The sequence below is a fragment of the Lepidochelys kempii genome, chromosome 5 (genome assembly GCF_965140285.1).
Source record: "Lepidochelys kempii isolate rLepKem1 chromosome 5, rLepKem1.hap1, whole genome shotgun sequence".
NCBI lineage: Eukaryota > Metazoa > Chordata > Testudines > Cheloniidae > Lepidochelys > Lepidochelys kempii.
In genome coordinates this window covers 27,609,842-27,631,293 of record NC_136384.1, presented here as the reverse complement: position 1 = coordinate 27,631,293, position 21,452 = coordinate 27,609,842, and the positions used below count along the sequence as shown (strand labels likewise).

The 21,452-nt window shown below is 42.8% G+C and overlaps 1 protein-coding gene across 1 annotated transcript in view; it reads left to right on the top strand.

Moving 5' to 3' along the window:
- The window catches only part of LOC140911925 (uncharacterized), a 71,766-nt gene extending 50,515 nt beyond the window's left edge, over positions 1-21,251 (top strand). Inside the window, exon 2 of the mRNA XM_073346084.1 lies at positions 20,660-21,251. Within this exon, the coding sequence (XP_073202185.1) occupies positions 20,660-21,251 (592 nt within the window). The remainder of the gene's footprint in view (positions 1-20,659) is intronic.
- Positions 21,252-21,452: the final 201 nt, after the last annotated feature.

The window sequence follows — 21,452 nt, the reverse complement described above, 5'->3', positions numbered from 1 at the left end:
GGGGGTGGTGGGGCAAAAAGAGAATCCCCAAGATAGGACAGACTCTTCTGCCAGGCTGACTGTGTAGCTGGACAGACTCTTCTGCTGGGCTGAGTGTGTAGCTGAATAGATTGACAATATTGCTGTTGTGGCCCTATGTGGCAGGTAGGATTTTAGACAGCTTACAGTCCTTTTTCCTTTGTAGAGAGGTGAAGTGTGTAATGTAGATCTCCTGTCTTATTTTAGTAAAGGCTGTTTGTATGGAAGGTTAGTTATTTATGAGAGTCTCCAGGTTGGAGAGCTCTTTTTTGATGTTTTCCTGTTTGCTGTATAGGATGCTGATCAGGTGGTTCCTCAGTTTCTTTAATAGTGTATGGCATAATCTCTCACTGTGGTCTGTGCAGTGTGTAGATAGCAAGGGATTTTTCACCTTCAGTCCATTTGGTATGATGTCCACCTGTTTGCATTTGGAAAGGAAAATGACATCTGTCTGTACTCGTGCAAGTTTCTTCATGAGGTTGATGGATTTCCACTCTATACGGCTAAATGCAGTGCCTTGCATGGTGTCAAGTATCAGAGGGGTAGCCGTGTTAGTCGGGATCTGTAAAAGTGGCAAAGAGTCCTGTGGCACATTATAGACTAACAGACGTATTGGAGCATAAGCTTTCGTGGGTGAATACCCACATCGTCAGATGCATGTAGTGGAAATTTCCAGAGGCAGGTATAAATATGCAAGCAAGACATTTAGAAAAGACATTAAATTCCAATTTAAAGATTTCAAATGAAAGAATTTACTGCGTCCATTTTCATGGTTAATTTCTTACTATTAAAATATGCATCTTATTTCCTGTTTGAATTTTTCTAACTGCAATTTTCAGCCGTATACCTTGTGATGCCTTTGTCTCCTGGCTTAAAGACCCCTCTAATATCAGATCTCTTCTCCCTGTGTCGGTACTAAAATACCATGATCATGTCAGCTCTTAATGTTCTGTTTGATAAACTAAGAAGATCAAGCTCCTTTAGTCTTTCTCATTGTAAGGCAGGTTTTCAAGAATCTCTCTTGTGGCTCATCTCTGAATTCTTTCAAATTTTTTCAATATCCATTTAAAAACATGGGCACCCGACTGGACATTCTAATGGTGGTCTCACCAATGTCATATATTGAGGTAATTTAACTTCTCCGCTCCTGCTTGAGAGAAATGCAAAATATATAACGTAAAATAAAACCACACCCCTCTCCCCTTACTGTATACAGAGCAACGGAGATACCAGACAACCTGACTCTTTGTTCATGTTTATGCCATGATAGAATGATTAATTCCTTGTTAACTTTGTACTGCCAACACATCAATATATATAGATATATATATCTAGGTGAGATCCTAGTCATAATATTGGTAAGCTAAAACAGACCAAACAACTGTAATGATGAATGGATCTTGATAAGAATGGGATAATCAGACTGTAAACAGCTAAGTAGATCAAGACAATTCACAGCCGAATGGAAATGAATATAATCCATCAGCTCAGTGCTAACTTCTATGTATTGGAAATATGTTCTAGGTTGTTCCTGTGATCAGTGCTACTATTATTGTTATAGACTTAATTGCTTAGGAGCATTACATCACAGTATTTCCACTAGAAGCTAAACTTTAAGATTGAACTTTTTGTGTTAGCTCCAAGAAACTGAACTGCAGCAAACTAAATATGAGGAGCAGGGCAGCTAAGTTTCAACTTGCAAGAAAGTCATTCCTAGAACAAATGAGTTTTCTAAATTTATTTCCTAGCAAGGAAGCTAGGATATGATTTTGTTTGGGCTTTTTTTGCTTAGGTAATAGAAAGTTCAGCACTCAGTGTCATACAAGACAGCACAAGCCCCATCCGTGGAGGCCATGAGATGAGACTGATGAGAAGTTGCTATACTCGTCAGGGAGAAATACTTGACTTTTACCAACCCACATGTCTTCAGCTGTTTGTGGACTATGTTTGTGCAACTGCAAGCAGGGTGAATTGATTTAAAGGGCAATTAGGCTAAAATCCTCTGCTAAGAGCTTAGCCTTAGGGGACAGAAAGAAGGGATCCACCCCCTGAGGCAGTGGAGAGGTACTCCACTTAGCAGCTGCTACTACATCTTGAAGGTTGAAGTAGTTCCCATAGCTGATGTATAACCCCATTTTTGGGGGCGTGGAACCACACACAGTTGCAGATCTGCCAGCCCTGCCCAGCCTCCAAAGTTCCCCCTCCGTACATATGGACAGGCAGCTTCTGTGAAGTTGTGCTCTGCAAAGCACAGGTGATGTAGACCTTCGATGCAGTCTCCATGCAGCTTACTCTTTTCATGCACAGCAGAATCCTGCTGGTCCTACTAGGTCCCCAATATTTGCCCTTTAATGTGTATCACAGAAGCACGTGACGAAAGGGCTGATGTAAATATGAGATGCAGATGGGATATATGGGGTGGCACCTGACGGTGGTTTAACATTTCAAAAAATACAGTGCAGTTGTAAAATTTGCAGTGAGACCAGTGTGTTCAGCCTCCTCTCTACGTATTTAAGCTCAGGATGGAATCCTGAAATTAAGGCACCTGCTGTTTGTAATGTTTACTAGTGTGGTAATACAAATAAATAATAATACTGTTAAACATTCTGATACTGTTGAGATTAGAGATCTGAGGCACTGTGCTCAAAAGAAACATCCAAAGCAAGTGTCGCAGAGCTGTACATGCTTAATATCTAGAGTCTAATTCTTAGAGAAATTAAAACTTAAAGAAAAACAAAACAATCTTGTGAATATTTTCTTCTAAATCTTTGTTTCTTCTCTGATGGTGCAGGCTATGGTTTTAGTCATGGTGTTTGACACTGATAATGTGTCTCACTCTCAGCATAAGTGACTGAACACCCTCACATCTCATTGTTTTCAAAAACATACAGTGAAACCAGAGCATGCAGTTGCAGTGACCAGATCTAACATCTCGGTTTCTGAAAAGTTATAGGCTCTTACTGTCTTGAGCTGTCATCAAAATATTTGCAGACTGGAGGACTTAAGTATCTTCTTGCTCAGCACATGACTGATCAAGTGTAGGCAGAATTACATCAGGTGGGTTTCAAGGACAGAGCTCAGTGTTGCAAGTGTGTGGCAAAAAACCCCTGATGTCAGGGTTCTTCAAATGAAAACCTCAATATGAAGGTAGATGCTGGCTGAGAGACCAGCAGAGCCAGTGAAAACTGAATGGAAATCTGCAGTACAATCATGGGCAAAGGAATATCAGTGATTATTTCCAGATCATTTTGAATACACTGAGGAACTAATTCTTGGCATGAGTTGATTTGAGAATATTATCCAGATTGGATTGCTCAGTAATTCCCCAGCAGGATCACCAACCCAGTGTGTGGGGTCACAACACCACTCTGTTTGGGAGCCCTGGGGCACAGTGCCCCTTGGCCCCACTGACTACCCTGCCCCCCACAATGGTACGCACTATGCATAATGTGTGCGTACAGCTGTGGGTACCCACTGGCAAGATCCACTCACAATGGCACAAATTGCAGTTGCCGTTTCTTTTCTTAAAGTGACACTGCTAGGCCCCAAATCACAACTAAGCCCAAAGGGCCAGATTTTTTAAAAGGTATTTAAGCACCTGGTGGGATTTTCAAAAGCACCTGGGCACTTGACAGCCATTGTGTTCAGTGGGTGTTAGGCAACTATATGATATAGAAAATCTCCCTATGTGTCTCACTACCTTTAAAAATATGGCCCAAAATGTCTATACCACTTCAAAAAGACTTCCCCTTAAGAGAAGATAATTAAATTGTGCCTGCATAAAAGATTATGTAGACTTCCATTTACTGCAGAATAGTTTCAGGGTTGGTAACTTGGGCCCACCTGCAGTTATATATAACTAATGTATATTTGGAAATAGACCCAAGCTAGCTCAGATACAGAGTCAGATCTGAATCCAAAGGCCCCAAAGTTCAGGGTGTTCTAGTTTAGCTCATTACAAATTAAGACCCCAGCCATAAAACACACCACACACTTAAAATTTCCCCCAAAGTGGGGATTTCAGCTCTAGTGTTCTGGTTTGGGTCTCTCTACATAATTAAACCCATATCTATATCTGTCATGTGGAAGATTTGCTTGCCAGAATATTTGTGTGCATGCTGTCTTGCTAACAAACATGATGTAGAGAATCTGTATATGAGAGAAAACATTCTGCAGTAAATGGGAGACGACCCAATGTCCTTATGCGGGCAAAAATCTCATTAATTTCACTTCAAGAATGTAACCTTCTTGAGAGTTTTTCCGGCATCCAGACTGCAAGTTCACGCCCATTAAAGATGGCGAATACCTATTTCCAAACCTTCTGGCAAGAAAAGAAAAAAAAAAAAAAGGCAATATTCCAGGGTAAGTTAAATAGTCAAACCAGAGGTCAAATGCAGAGCAAAAATCCAGTCTAACCACATAAAAAATGTGAAAATGATTAATAAAAGAAAGTTCTTTTCACTTTCATTATGTTTGACAAAAGCAAACTTTGCAATATATTCACAGCTTTTAGTTCTTTCATTCAGTGTTCAAAACCCACACCAGTTTTATGAGGCTTCAGGTATCATCAAGCTACAAGAAGATCACTAAAAAATCCTAGTAAATAAAGGGGCAGATGGTCAGGATTAGACACGTGAATATACATTTGCTCATGCCTGGCTTTTGCAAGCACATACCTAATATATGTTAACAAATCAAGCATGTAGCCATGTGAATATACAAAATATTTGATTTGTGTGTAAGTTTGGCACAGGCAGATAGATAGCTTTGAAATCCTCTCTAAACATTAATACAAACCAATATTTTCAAACTTGCATCCTATTGGACACCTACATCTGTAGGTAGAAATGTTAAACAAGTTACCAGAGTTTTCAGAGGTGCTGAGCACCTCAAGCTAAAACTGAAGCTTGAAAAATCAGGCCACTTAAGGTGGTGCCTAACTAGAAATACCCGAGTGTGAAGATTTTGGCTCCAGCAACTATGCTAGACAATCTGGGCCTGATCCAAAGCCCATTGAAGTCAATGGCAGTTCCACTGATTTCAGTGAGCTTTGGATCAGGTCTTTGATGCATGTATTTGTGTCTCATCTATAGACTTTGTGTATTGAATTTTTTCAACACCTGTTAATCAAGAGTAGAGGAGACAACATCACTACTTCTTTTTTTGCGCCACAACAGGCTGCTGTAAAAACTAACAGTCAAAAACTTTCGCAAGTTAACTATTTTACAGTTAGTTATTAACTTTAAGTAATTCTTCACTCTTGTGAGATTCATGGTGGAATTTGTTTTTAGTGGTGCAACTTCCCTTACAGAAGAAATTAGTTCTGCCAAATAATTGCCCAATATGGTGTTTTCATTGTACGTAAGTGTTTACAGAGAGATTTATACGTCTTGCACAAAGAGCTCAGATGTACAGTATTCCCAAAGGCAAGAACAATGGGGTCTTGCCTGTGGTAAAACTGAAAGAAAAAAAAGTCAAACTACATCCACAGTTAAAATGAGAGAGAAATCTTGTTCTGGAACCCCATCCTGCCCAGGGCTGAACTCCATCATCTCCCCTTGGTGGCAGTGGAAGTTCAGGGCTCTCAGTACCTTTCAGGAGGCAAGCAGCCACCTGGCTCTTGGCGTAAAGTCTAAACTTGTCTGTGAGTAAATTAGAAAGCTGAGTGCATGAGTTTCTTTTACCAATCAGTTTTCCCTTTTGGTTTGCTCAGAGATGCTTCAGCCAGAGCTGTTTCTATTTTTTTTCAAAGCTGTTTATTGGTTTGGCCTGGAGTTTAAGACTGGCACATGAAGGTCATAGAATCTCTGAGGCTCCTGTGATTCCTATATCCTTGTTGAAGGAATAGAAATGGCTAAAGAAATGCACACTCCTATTTCCCTGCCCCCCTTTCCTGAGTGTATTGATCTGGGGACAGTGAGTACTAGTTAACAAATTCTGTCCTGTGCTTTTGTTGTCCTAAGTTGGCACTGTCTGGGAAACATGCCTGGACATTAGAGAGCTCCTTTTCTTAGGTTCTGCTTTTAACATGCATTTGGAAGGTGGCAGGCAGCATTAAAGGAGAAATGTGGGTGGCTAACTAAGATTTATATCCATATAACTGGAACAACCACTTGGCTTGGAAGCATTGAGACAGTTTAATTTTTCTTCAGAATGAAAAAGTGCTGTGCAATTTAAAAGGGATTAAATCAATAGGTTTATACCAAACTCTAGCTAGATCTAATACTTCTGAGTGGCATCCATGAAAGAATTATTAATGCTAGAGTGTGGAATGTGGGTCTGAGAGTTCCTATGCAATTTTATAATGGAAGCATCTTTGGCAGCAAAAGGAGAAATAAGCATTAATATTTCAGAAATTGGCATGGACTGCACTCCCATCTAAGTAAATGTGAATTTGGTCATTGATTTCAGGGGGAAGAGGCTTTGGGTTTGCATATAAATGCTATTTTTCACATGCTTCTGTTTTGGATGTCCTGGGCAGCTCCCAGGTCATTGACCTTTTGCAGATTATGCAACAGAGAGTCCTCCAAGGAAAGAAAAGAGTGACTCCTATATTTATATGGAAGCACTAATCATTGGTTCAGCACGCTAAAAGTTTCCTGTTTATGTTTAGCATAACACATTTAAAAGAGATATTGCAAGCTCCAATTTGGCACCAACTTCAGATTTGATAAAAAAAAAAAAAGCTTTTATCAAATTTGAGAATAATAGAAAGGTTTCCATAAAGAGAAATCTGAATGAACATTATTTTTTATACCAAATTAAATGTTCTCCCACTGTTGCAACCCAAACACCCTGGCAGGGAGAATCTAAAGTGAAACTGTGGATGAATTAAAAGCCTACTTCATACTTAGAAAAGAATGACAAACAGTGGATGTTTGAAAACAATTGAACATTCACATGGTTAGGTCCTCTTGAAGGTAATGCACAGACAACTATTTCAATCAATGCAGCTTATGACATTTTCCTTGCATTGCCCTGTTGGTTGGATCATTGGCTCACATAGTGTTTCTGACCTCAGTAGCAGTGGTATAAATCCACTGAAGTCATTGTTATTGCTCCAGAATCACAGAAATCCGAATTCTCTGTGGCTTGTTGAGGCATCAGCAGATTCAGGGCTGCGTAGTTTGGCCTAGTAGATACTGGGTGACCTTTAATGCCATGCACCAGTTTGCCCATTGTAAGTGCTGAATCCAGACCTGATTGATGCTTGAGGAGCCAGTCTCATTTCTGATATGCATTTCTTGGCACATTGCTTGTACCATCAACAAGAAGGCTGAGGTGTTCAATGCCTATTTTGCTTCAGTCTTCACTAAAAAAAGTTAATGGTGACCAGATACTCAACACAATATTAACCACAAAGGGGAAGAAATGCAAGCCAAATTTAGGAAAAGAACAGGTTGAAGAATAGATAGATAAATTTGATGTATTCAAGTTGACAGGACCTGATGGAAATTTATCCTAGGATGCTTAAGGAACTAGCTGAAGCAATCTCAGAACTGTTAGCAGTTATCTTTGAGAACTTAGGAAAGACAGGTGAGGTCGCAGAGGACAGGAGAAGGGCAAATATAATACCTATCTTTTAAAAAGGGAACAAAGAGGACCCAGGGAATTACAGACCAATCAGCCTAACTTCAATAGCTGGAAAGATACTGGAAGAAATTAGCAAACAATTCATCTATAAGCACCTAGAGGATAATAGGGTTTTAAGGACTAGCCAGCATGTATTTGTGAAATCATGCCAGACCAACCTAATTTCCTTCTTTGACAGGATGACATAAGAACGGTCATACTGGGTCAGAACAAAGGTCCATCTAGCCCAGCATCCTGTCTTCCGACAGTGGCCAATGCCAGGTGCCCAGAAGGAATGAAGAGAACAGGTAATCATCAAGTGATCCATCCCCTGTCACCCATTCCTAGCTTCTGGCAAAAAATGGGGCGGGAGGAAGCAGTAGACATGATATATCTTGATTCTAGTTGGCTTTTGACACCATCTCACATGACAATCTCATAAGCAAACTAGGGAAGTGTTGTCTAGATTAAATGTCTATAAAGTGGGTGCACTACTGATTGAAAGACCATACTCACAGAGTATTTAACAGTGATTCGCTATCAGACTGGGAGGGCATATGTAGTGTGATCTCAGGGGTCAATGCTGTTCCAGTACTATTCAATGTTTTCATTAATGACTTGGATCATGGAGTTGAGAGTATGCTAATGCAATTTGCAGATGACATCAAATTGGGAGGGGTTACTAGCTGTGGAGAATGGGATTAGGCTTCAAAATGACCTGGAAAATTGGAGAAGTGTTCTGAAATTCACTAAAGACAAGTGCATGTTCTACACTTAGGAAGGAAAAAAATCAAATGCACAACTACAAAATGGGGAGTAGCTGGTTCAGAAGGTGGTAGTACTGTTGGAAAGGATTTGGGGGGTATAATGGTACAAAATAAATACGAATTTACAATGTGAGGTAGTTGCGAAAAAGGCTAATATAATTCTGCGGTGTACTAATGGGAGTGTCGTATGTAAGGCATGGGAGGTAGGTGTCCCACAGTAGTCGGCACTGGTGAGGCCTTGGCTGGAGTGCTGTGTCCAATTTGAGGTGCCACACTCTAGGAAAGATGGGGACAAACTGGAGAGATTCCAAAGGCTGCAACAAAAATAATAAAAGGTTTAGAAAATCTGACCGGCTCAGTTGGTCAAATAAGTATTCGCCAGCTCTCTTCCCCAGTGTTCAGTTGTCCTCCCTCCACAGGAAGTGGGCAAGGGAAAAGAGGTCCCTACCCTTCTGGTTGGGGTCTTATGCTCTGTCCAAAGCCTTCTCCAGCAGATCACTTTGCTCTCAGAAGCTGCAACCCAGCTTCCTCTCTTCAGAAAGTCTCCCCTTCATTCTTCCCCCTGCTTATCATATAATCATAGAATATCAGAGTTGGAAGGGACCTCAGGAGGTCATCTAGTCCAACCCCCTGCTCAAAGCAAGACCAATCCCCAACTAAATCATCCCAGCTAGGGCTTTGTCAAGCCTGACCTTAAAAACCTCCTAGGAAGGAGATTCCACCACCTCCCTAGGTAACGCATTCCAGTCCTTCACCACCCTCCTAGTGAACACTAATATCCAACCTAAACCTCCCCCACTGCAGCTTGAGACAATTACTCCTTGTTCTGTCATCTGCTGCCACTGAGAACAGTCTAGAGCCATCCTCTTTGGAACCCCCTTCAGGTAGTTGAAAGCAGCTGTTAAATCACCCCTCATTCTTCTCTTCTGCAGACTAAACAATCCCAGTTCCCTCAGCCTCTCCTCGTAAGTCATGTGTTCCAGTCCCCTAATCATTTTTGTTGCCCTCCACTGGACTCTTTCCAATTTTTCCACATCCTTCTTGTAGTGTGGGGCCCAAAACTGGGCACAGTACTCCATATGAGGCCTCACCAATGTCGAATAGAGGGGAATGATCACATCCCTCGATCTACTGGCAATGCCCCTACTGATACAGCCCAAAATGCCGTTAGCCTTCTTGGCAACAGGGGCACACTGTTGACTCATATGCAGCTTCTCATCCAGTGTAACCCCTAGGTCCTTTTCTGCAGAACTGCTCCCTAGCTGTTCGTTCCCTAGTTTGTAGCAGTGCATGGGATTCTTCCATCCTAAGTGCAGGACTCTGCACTTGTCCTTGTTGAACCTCCTCAGATTTCTTTTGGCCCAATCCTCCAATTTGTCTAGGTCCCTCTGTATCCTATCCCTACCCTCCAGCGTATCTACCTCTCCTCCCAGTTTAGCGTCATCTGCAAACTTGCTGAGGGTGCAATCCACGCCATCCTCCAGATCATTAATGACAGGTTTCAGAGTAACAGCCGTGTTAGTCTGTATTCGCAAAAAGAAAAGGAGTACTTGTGGCACCTTAGAGACTAACCAATTTATTTGAGCATGAGCTTTCGTGAGCTACAGCTCCGATGAAGTGAGCTGTAGCTCACGAAAGCTCATGCTCAAATAAATTGCTTAGTCTCTAAGGTGCCACAAGTACTCCTTTTCTTTTTGCAGATCATTAATGAAGATATTGAACAAAACCAGCCCAAGGGCCAACCCTTGGGGCACGCCACTTGATACCGACTGCCAACTAGACATGGAAATATTGATCACTACTCATTGAGCCCAACGATCTAGCCAGCTTTCTATCCACCTTATAGTCCATTCATCCAGCCCATACTTCTTTAACTTGCTGGCAAGAATACTGTGGGAGACCGTATCAAAAGCTTTTCTAAAATCAAGGAATAACACGTCCACTGCTTTCCCCTCATCCACAGAGCCAGTTATCTCGTCATAGAAGGCAATTAGGTTAGTCAGGCATGATTTGCCCTTGGTGAATCCATGCTGACTGTTCCTAATCAATTTCCTCTCCTGTAAGTGCTTCATAATTGATTCCTTGAGGATCTGCTCCATGATTTTTGCAGGGAGTGAGGTGAGGCTGACAGACGTGTAGTTACAAGGATCCTCCTCCTTCCCTTTTTTAAAGATGGGCACTACATTAGCCTTTTTCTAGTCATCTGCGACCTCCCCCAATCACCATGAGTTTTCAGAGATAATGGCCAATCGCTCTGCAATCACATCCGATAACTCCTTTAGCACTCTCAGATGCAGTCCATCCAGCCCTGGACTTGTGCTTGTCCAGCTTTTCTAAATAGTCCCAAACCACTTCTTTCTCCACAGAGGGCTGGTCACCTCCTCCCCACACTGTGCTACCCAGTGCAATCATCTGGGAGCTGACCTCGTTTATGAAGACAAAAGCAAAAAAAGCATTGAGTACATTAGCTTTTTCCACATCCTCTGTCACTATGTTGCCTCCCCCATTCTGTAAAGGGGCCCACTATTTTCTTGACCTTCGTCTTGTTGCTAACATACCGAAGAAATCCTTTTTGTTACTCTTAACATCCCTTGCTAGCTGCAACTCCAAGTGTGATTTGACCTTCCTGATTTCACTCCTGCATGCCTGAGCAATGTTTTTATATTCCTCCCTGGTCATTTGTCCAATCTTCCACTTCTTGCAAGCTTCTTTTTTGTGTTAAAGATCAGCAGCGATTTCACTGTTAAGCCAAGCTGGTTGCCTGCCACACTTACTATTCTTTCTACACATCGGGATGGTTTGTTCTCAATAGGATTCCTTAAAATACAGCCAGCTCTCCTGGACTCCTTTCCCCCTCATGTTATTCTCCCAGGGGATCCTGCCCATCAGTTCCCTGGGGGAGTCAAAGTCTGCTTTTCTGAAGTCCAGAGTCCACAATCTGCTGCTCTCCTTTCTTCCTTGTGTCAGGATCCTGAACTCGACCATCTCATGGTCACTGCCTCCCAGCTTCCCATCCACTTTTGCTTCCCCTACTAATTCTTCCCTGTTTGTGAACAGCAGGTCAAGAAGAGCTCTGCCCCTAGTTGGTTCCTCCAGCACTTACATCAGGAAATTGTCCCCTACACTTTCCAAAAACTTCCTGTATTGTCTGTTCACTGCTGTATTGCTGTCCCAGCAGATATCGTGGTGATTGAAGTCCCCCATGAGAACATGGGCCTGTGATCCAGTAACTTCTGTTAGTTGCCTGAAGAAAGTCTCATCCACCTAATCCCCCGGTCTGGTGATCTATAGCAGACTCCCACTGTGACATCACCCTTGTTGCTCACACTTCTAAATTTAATCCAGAGAGTCTCAGGTTTTTCTGCAGTTTCATACCGGAGTTCTGAGCAGTCATACTGCTCCCGTACATACAATGCAACTCCCCCACCTTTTCTGCCGCACCTGTCCTTCCTGAACAGTTTATATCCATCCATGACAGTACTCCAGTCATGTGAGTTATCCCACCAAGTCTCTGCTATTCCAATCACATCATAATTCCTTGACTGTGCCAGGACTTCCAGTTCTCCCTGCTTGTTTCCCAGGCTTCCTGCATTTATGTATAGGCACTTAAGATAACTCTCTGATCATCCTGCTTTCTCAGTATGAGGCAGGAGTCCTCTGCTCTTGCGCTCTCCTGCTCGTGTTTCCTCCTGGTATCCCACTTCCCCACTTACCACAGGGCTTTGGTCTCCTTCCCCCGGTGAGCCTAGTTTAAAGTCCTCCTCACTAGGTTAGCCAGCTTGCTTGCGAAGATGCTCTTCCCTCTCTTCATTAGGTGGAGCCCGTCTCTGCCTAACAATCCTTGTGGGGCCCTCTTGACCGAATACTGCTTTTTCCATCCCTTAGTTTCTGTGGGGGGGACTGTACACCCCAATACACTACAATAAAGGGTTAAATTATAAAACAAAATGCCTCGGGATTCCAGAAATTTCCAGTACAAGTTTAAATAACCAAACAAACCATCGGAGGATTTCACACTTGCATGATGGGGCAGTTTGAATCCCCCTGCACATCCTCCAGCATGGAGGGACAGGATGCAGAGAGTGGGTCCACGTCCCTTGTGCTGCACCGTAGGCTCCTTATGCCCTAGCACAGATGTGCTTTCTTGACACAGGATACAGGAGGTTTGGGGGCAGGGCCAGTGGATCCATAACTATGCATACCTACTAGCCAGTGGATCCATAACTATGCATACCTACCAGCCAGACCTCTCTTCTTCCCCTACATGTCAGAGTGGAGACAGCAGAAATGGAATTTTTCTGCAGCTGGCTAGATGAGTTCAACTGCTGCTCTTCAGGGGGAGAAGGATCCCATCTCAGCCTTCTAGTGCCAAGCTCATTTACTGTCCTCAGATTTGGTGTGGGTCCTCAGGTTTCCCCTGTGGGTCAAATCCTAATCCCACTGAATGGGAATTTTGCAGCTGATTTCAATGGGACCAGGATTTGTCCCTATATGCACAGGCCCATTGACCTAAATAAGTGTCTGATCTTCAGAGATGCTGAGTGCAAAGGCCGTGCATGCGACAGAAAGGGGAAGTAGGCTTCTTGGGTCCCCCCTCTGACCTCCTTACAGTGCATGCTTGTGCAGGGGCCAAGGAATCTCTGGCTTTAGTGAATGAATTTTAACCCAGCAATATCAGTTTAGGCACCACAGCTCCCAAAACATGATCTACATAAATAACATGGGATATTTACCTATGGGCTTGTCTACACGTGACTTATTTCTGATTAACTCCATGTGTGGATGATTTTATTCCTCAATAAAAACACCTTATTCCAAATTTGCTTAATCCATTTTGGAAGTGGATTAAATGAATAAGAATAAATGGAGTTAATCAGGAATAGTTAATCCACTTTAAATTGCACCATACCTTATTCTGGATTAGTTTTATGTGTAGACAAGACCTATGTTTGTGGTGGAGCTCACTATCTAGTGGGATAGATGTCACAAGTGATTAAAAAAAATTATAGTGCTATTCCAGAATCAAAAAAAGTTCAGTCATGCAACAATAGCATGCAAGCTGAACCCATAAATCCATCCTCCTTTGGAGAAAGGTGGGTGGGTAATGTACATTACAATGGATCGGTTCAAGCATAATAAATATAAGGGTGCCTTACAGATTCTTACTTTTTATCTCCTCAGCTGTGTTTTTACAGACAAAGGAACTGGTATTTGATAGCATATAAAAATGCTGACTAGAGTGCAAGCCTATTATTTTTAATTAAATTTTGTGTTTAACCATCCTGATTTTCAGGGCCTGGTTTTTTAGAAGGTGCAATCAGATAGGCAGACGTTTAATTGACCTAATCATTTGCACTTGCAAACAATTGTGGCTGTAGTGTCTTCAAGTCTTCACATCCAAACTGGAACTTTCTAGAAGATATGCTTTAGTCAAATGCAGATAAGTTAGGCTCTGTGCAGGAGGAAGTGGATGAAATTTTGTTGCCTGTATTGTATTGGATGTTAGGCTAGATGATTTGATAATCCCTTCTGCCCTTATAGATCTATGAATTTATTAATCTGTTTGAAGTTACAATTCTTTGTGGGCATTTCTGAAACTCAGATCCCAAGCTATGGTGAGCAGGGGAATTAGTGAGCAAAACTGTTGTACCCTGTTCCTGAGGGTGCCTTCCCAAATTATATCATATCTGACCTTTTGCAGATCCCTGTGGCATTTTATGGCATGGCTAAGGAAGTAGGCATGTGGAATCTAGCCAGGTTGCTGGGGAGAAAATTCCTCCAGCCTGGAGAATATTGGTGCTCCCTACCTCTGAATCTTTGGTTCAGCATGTTATGACTTTTTTAGCACATACTGCCCAGACCAGCCCACAGCTCCTACATGCCCTCTTTCATTTGTTTTTTTCATGCTCACAGCACAAGGAATCCTGCTGGGTTTGTACATCTTAGGACAGCCAGGATTTGAGTGTAAAGGGGGCAAAATGTGGGGAGGGCCAGAATTGGGCCACATATTTGTAATTTCAATTAAAACTGTATTTTCAGGCTGGGAGTGCTGTACTGTCTGGGCTGAGGGGAACTGTCTGTTTGCTTTTTTTTGTTATAGAAGTTGTGAATGTTTCCAGCAATATAAAGATCTCTTTATTTCATATCCAAGATAAAAGGAAGCCCATAGGTGGTCTCTCCCAAGCTCCTCCTAGAGTAGGTGAGGAGACTGGCATGATAGACACAAGAAATAAGACCATAGGTGATCTCAGAACTCATCTATTTTCAGCTGGGATGGCAAATTAAATGCAATAACACAATAAAGGCTAAATTCCATTCCTCACGTCAAGTAAGAGTTATAGGGATTTAGAGTAAGGTGGTCGTGGGAATCAGGGTGAGGGAAGGAATAGGAACTTTCTCCCTCCATCCCTAACAATTCTCTATTCTGCCTCTGCAACTGACATGCTGTGTGACCATAGCCAAGTCACTTCACCTCTCCGTGCCATTGTTTCTCCTCCCAGTCTTAATCTGTCAGGGACTGTCCCTCAGTGTGTGTTTGTACAACACCTAGCACAATGAGGCTCCAATCTGCTATTATACAAATAACAACAGGGATGGGCTTGATATGCAAAATTTTGCTCTGGATTTTGAACACCCAAACATCAGAGGGTTTAAAATTTGGAGGTGGTTGAAAACGTTGTAAATATAGGGGCCATTGTGAAATTTGCATCTGAATCTGGGTCTGAATTTTGTGAGTGTTCCATCCTGGGGGTAGATAAGGGTGAGTCTCTAATTCTAACCCAACAGGTAGTTTCCAAAGGAATGAAACTAATCAGTGTGAGTATAAATGGCCTAATCTTCCAGACATTGTTATGTTCTCAGCTTTAATGTATTTTCATTGTGCCGGAGAATAATAACATTGTAATAATAAAGTTCTTATTGTGCCAGATAACAAGCGGCTTAAAAACAGGAAATAACAGTCCTTCACACATTATAAACACTTTGCTGGACTAGATTTGAAGAAGATGGCTAGAGATTGCCCCATTGGTGCCACAGTGTCTGCAGATATTGCAAGAAAACAATGTAACGTGAGAGGGGTGTGCTGTGGGGAGATGCAGTTTGTCCAGAGTACTGAGAGGCACAACCACTGAGTTCAGTTCTTGACATATCCACTAACTAGGAAAGTCAGAATCAGAATTTTATAGGTATTTGGGCACCTAAAGATGTAGATTGTTCCGAGTGGGATTTCAGTGGGAGTTAGATGCCTAAATATGCTACAGGATCTGGTCCCAGGTGCTTCTGAAAATCCTACTAGGTCCCTAGGTATATCTTTAGGCACCTAATGATATTTAAAAATCTGACTCTTTGGGTTTGACTGGTGAAAGTGCTCAGCACTCACAATTGGGGCTGGGACAAAGGGAGCTTCTGGATGCTGAACCCTTTTGAAAATCTGTCAATGAGGGCTTGTTCAGTGCTGAGTGTTATCAATTTCCCTTTACAGCAGTGGGATTTGAGGTTGCTCATCACTATTTATGATCTGGCCCTGAACCTTTTTCGGCTGCAGTTTTCCCAAGATCAGGCCCAATTCTGAAAACTGCTGTGGATGCAAGTAGTCCTTGACCTAAATGGGACTTCTCATATGAGTAAAGGGAGCAGGCTTGGGCCAAAATGGTTAAAATACTTCCCACCTCGCAAGCATGTTGTGATGTATAATTCAAGTTTATAAGTGCTTTTAGATCTTTGGCTGCTATTGTAACCCACAAATTTTATACTACAACTCAAAGGAAAGGAGAGAGGCGGTGAGGAGGAGACATGAATTTTGTTTTGACTGCTCTGTGTCTCTGCACATGTGCATAGTGCAGGGCAGAGCAACTCACCTAAAATAGCCCAGAAACTCCCAGAACTGGTGTGTGGCAGTTTCTTCACAGGCTCAGCAGTTGTTTCTGAAGATTTAGAGGATATATGTAACATCAACATAGTGGGGAAGGCTGTATAAGGAGCACCAGTAGATTTGCTGCCTGTCAGATTTTGTTTAAAAGTTATTCATAGTATTTTAAATACTAGTATATTACATACTATTTACCATGTTTTCTGTGTGCATTAAATATTTGTTTACTGAGAAACTGTAGGTACTCCCTCTGAAGTCAATGGTAACTACTAACACCTGCTTACCAAGGTTTTACATACAATAACCCTGAGGTTTAACTCTGCTAATTTCTGAAAAGACCAAATTTTGTCTGTGCTGCAGCAGAGTTAAGATGAAGTACAGGAAGAAGGAGAGTGTAATAAAGTTACACATAACATTGCCTCAGCATCTCACTGCCTTATTATACCATGGAAGTACAGAGAATTAGGATTATCATAATCTTTTATCATGTATTTTGTGTAGTGTACAATATGTCTGAGCAACAGAGAAATTAGTTCTCAGTGTGCGAGTGTTGTGACAAATAAGGAATTAATCACTTATGTCTCCTCAGAGTGAAGAACATTTCAACTACATTCTACCTAGTGAGGACACTTTAGCCGTAGATGGTATCACCACAGTGGTTCTGGTCAGCTGGAACGCTCAAGCTAACAATACCTTTATTTAAATATCTGAGGACTTGTTGACAGATGGTGCTCAGTGAGCCATAGATTTTGGTGCTTGCTTCTCCTGTTGGTCCAACTGAGGTGGAGGGTTATATCTTTAGGTGGGGTGTGACCTTTTGCACTCACTGAGATCAGAATCTGGCTGTAGAGCCAATGCAGCCAACTGTCAGAGGATCACTCCTGTGTGACAACAGGATCATCTGGTGACATGGAATCAGTGTAGTAGCTCCCACAACCTGCCCATCTAAAGGGGACAGGCTAAGGAAAGGAGGCATCACTGGGGCTCCCCTACATCTCACTGCTCCCTAGCTGCCATTTTGGCCCCTTGGAGCTGTTGGCAGTTAGTGTAATTTAGAGCACCTTTCAGGCAACTGTAAGATCTGCTGAGAGACTGGCCCAGTACGCAGCCAGTCTAGGTCATCTGAACTTGTGTTCTTGTTGATAAAGGAAGCAAAATATGTATGTTTAATTAGGTGTATGCCTTGAGATGGGTTAAATAGGGGGCATTTGGGGAGTAAAAAATTAAATTTGGCTTTTATCATTTTACTAGTTTCAGTACTCAGCACATTTACTGCAGGACTTAGGGTTCCTTTGAAATACTTAAGACAAATTTAAGTTCAAAATATGATGAGAAAACTCTAGAAGACAGCAGTCGTGTTACAAGAATGTAGCATGTGCATATGAAGCTAGCATGTGCATACAAACAGATGCACATGCACTTGTAACATACAGATAGATGCAGGCATATCTTGAAATATAGAAAGAGATTTCCTCAGTTTTGACATAATGTTTAATACTCATTGTAAAGGAGAGGGAAGGCTCAAAGGAAGCACAACATACCAAAGATTCAAATCTGGATTTGGTGCATCAAGTCCTTATGGCACATCTTAGGAGAGAAAAGCATATCCTGTAACACTAGCTGATCAGCCAGCAGCATATTGTTCTGCTGATCACACAGGAGACACTTGTTTTGATGGTAGTCTCAGCATCCCATTCCTGATGGCAGTACAAGCTGATGGGAGCTTGGTGTAGATATTCAGACTGTACCACTCAGGGAGCACCCCATGGAGACAGTCCATTAACTCCACTTGCATTGAGTGCTAAAGGGAGACATTTGCTTGCTTTCTTGGCTAGAATTAAGGTATGATTGTAAATGGCTGCTAAGAGACAGGAGTGGAATAATTATAAACAGAAAGGAGAGAGAGAGAGCCAGAAACCAGTGATGAAGGAGCAATGCTGAAGTCCTTTTAAAGTCGATAAGAGCTGTGTGTGCTCAACACTCTGAAGATAGGCCCAAGATGTCTCAACCTAGGCTCCCAAAAACTGATGCACCCATTAGGGCACACCTGAAAATGTAAGCCTTAAAGACCTGCCCGTGACATGCAGTGGGTCATTAGCACAGCAGTGATTAGAAATCAGGAGTCCTGGCTCCAAGTCCCCGCTCTAATGTTTCACGATATGTAATGAGTGAAGGCCAAATTTTGCCCTGGCTGATGCTGCAAAGGAGAACAGAAATGCTTTATTTGGAAGGCTGGTGCTATGCTGCCAGTAATTTTTCACAAAATGGGGTTACACAATTTCCTCGAGTCAAACCTCATAACCAAGGAGAGACACAATACCTGCCATTCATGCAATACAGTCCATTCCAAAAGCAGACAATATGCTCCTCAGAAGCATTTTTATGAGCCTTAGTGAAGGGTAGTTTACTGTAATGATATCTGGAGAGCGTGACTCCATCAGAGACAGTGAAATTATCTTAATCCTTCATTCAGCTACTGGAAGAATTTTAGCCCAGGCTCCAGATGACCCCCTGTTGTCCATATCTGATCACCTGTTGCATTCCGTTCAGTGGGCATAGGAAGCATGCCGTTGATTGCACTTCACGGCTGTTGCAAATCAAAAGGAACAGCATGTGCCAGGCTAGAGCATACTGCTGTCTACATTGGTGCTAAGAGGCTGGACATCCCACCACCAGCTGGCGGACCGCACATCCTTGGAGTGCATGGAGTTGGCTAGTAAACAGGCAACTTATCTAGTGCTGTCATGAATGCAAGGGAAGAAGGATCCTGCCCTGCTGCTTGCTTGAGGGCAGGATGTGAGAGAGACATCACCTATATCCCATCCACTGATGCCATCCTACCTGCAGGTTGTTCAGGTATGCATGAACTAACAGCCCCTTTGCACACCAGCACAGAGCAATATCTAGTGCTACTGGTTTCATTTTCCAGTTCTCTTCCTTCAGGGGTGAAAGTAAGTCTAGGGACTTACTAGTATGGGGCTGGGCTGGGGCCGGCTCTGGCCCCCAGAAGGGGCAGGACCTCAGGCAGAAGGGGCATGGCTCGGGGAGGTCAGAGCCAGCCCCAGCCCTCCCTGTACCGGCAAGTGCCTCCTTCCCTGGTCCCTGGGGTAACCACGGCAGCCGGGGACTCTAGCAGTCCCCTTTAAATCATCCCTGGAGCCCCGCCGCCGCTTCCCCAGGGCTCCAGCAGCAGGGCTCCAGGGACGGGGCTCCGGCTGCCACTACCGTGCCGGGCCCTTTAAATCGTCCCCAGAGCCTGCTGGAGCCCTGGGGAAGCAGCGGTGGGGCTCCGGGGACGATTTAAAAGGCCACTACCGCCCTGGGCCCTCTAAATCACCGCCCCAGCCCTGCCACCGTTACCCCAGGGCTCCAGCAGCGGGGCTCTGGCAGCAATTTAAAGGACTGGGGGCTCCAGCTGCTGCTGGGAGCCGCAGGCCCTTTAAATTGCACCTGGGGAAGCTGATCCACCCCAGTACGGCTCATTGTCTCTTGCCGGTACGCCATACAGGGGCGTACTGGCTTACTTTCACCTCTGTTTTCCTTACATAACTCCTGCAGCAACACTGACATAGCATCTATGGGGGAGGCAACTGACAGCCATACACTTGCAGGTGAACGGGAATAACAGAAGATAAACAGTGGAATAACAAGGTGCTGCTGATATTTATTTACACAACCATGATCCAAGCTTACTTTGGCTTCCTTCCAGCTGCTGCTGCCCGCCAGTTGGATTGAGACCAGCTGAGCCTTTATTTACTAATTATTGTTTTAAAGGTCATGGACAGAAAAGGTTAAAAAAGCAAAGCAGAAACCCACTTTTAAATAGCAAGCATAAAACAGAGTGAACTTTTAAGAAAAGAAAGAAAAAGTAGAGGTTTCTTCAGAATGAAGTCCAGTAAATATGCATCCAGTGGAATAGACAGATGGTCCAGATTCTCTGCCTAGGTCCATGGATGGAGGGAACTCTCTGCATCTAGATTGCTCCCCTTCCACAAAGAAGAGTGCCTCAGCCACTTCTGCACTACCATTGCCCATGTCCATACTAAGACTGGTATAAGAAGACCTCATTTGCTCTGCATGCAAAATATGACTTTGAGGATCCATTCCAAGCAGGCTAAGATGAAGTCATGGTGTACAAGTACATACTTTACTCGTAGGTGATAAGTGGTTCACAATTATCAAAAGATTCTGCTTTATGTACTTTGGGTAGAATAAGAAGTCTTGTAATATTGCAGTCCTGCAATGGGAAAAATGCCTTTGTATGATAAATATTTCATTCTAAAAATGTCTTATTTAGGTACTGTCACATTCATATTTGCTGATCCTCTGAGGATCAGTGAGGAAACAGAATCTGGTGGCAAGGAGGGCGTGCATGAAATTAAAAGGAAAAATGGGCAAAGAATACAGAATGCCATGCAAGGAAATTCATGTGAAGATCAAAGAAGACTAGAAAGAAGAAATTGAGAGAGGTGGCTGAAAAAAATGAGAGTCTGAAGAAGGTAGAAAGAGATGTTAGGTTGAAACAGATTATCCTGGCAGCACTGAAAGATGAAAATGGTGAAAGGACATTGGAAAGGAGCAAGATGAATGAACTATGTACAAAATTCTACAATGACTTCTACTCCTTGCATGTCAATGTCCAGCATACACCAACGCAGCAGGTTACAGAAGAAGTTCCCAACGTTATGTGGGAAAAAATTGAATACATAATTCATAACATAAAGAGAGGGAAGAGTCCGGGAGCAGACGATGTTTGGCCAGAATATCTCAAAGCAGGGGAAGATACTCTCTTCAAAGCGTTGGTGCAACGGTTCACTATCTACATCAATAGCAAGCGTGTTCCAGATGCATGGAAGAAATCAAAAACAATACTATTGATAAATAAAGGCAATCCAGAAGAACTGAGCAACTACCATCTGATCACACTCCTCTCACAAGTGTATAAAGTCTTCACCCGCGTCACACTCAATCGGATTAGGAAGAATCTTGAAATGCACAAAAGCAGAGAACAAACTGGTTTCCACTAAGTATAATAAGGCAGGCTAAGAAAGAATTTGAAGAGCAACTGGTTAAGGACACAAAAACTAACAAAATTTTTTAGAGAATATCAGAAGCAGGAAGCCTGCCAGACAGTCAGTGGGGCCACTGGATGATCAGGGTGCTAACATAGCACTCAAGGCCATTGTAAAGAAGCTAAATGAATTCTTTGCATTGGTTTTCACTGCAGA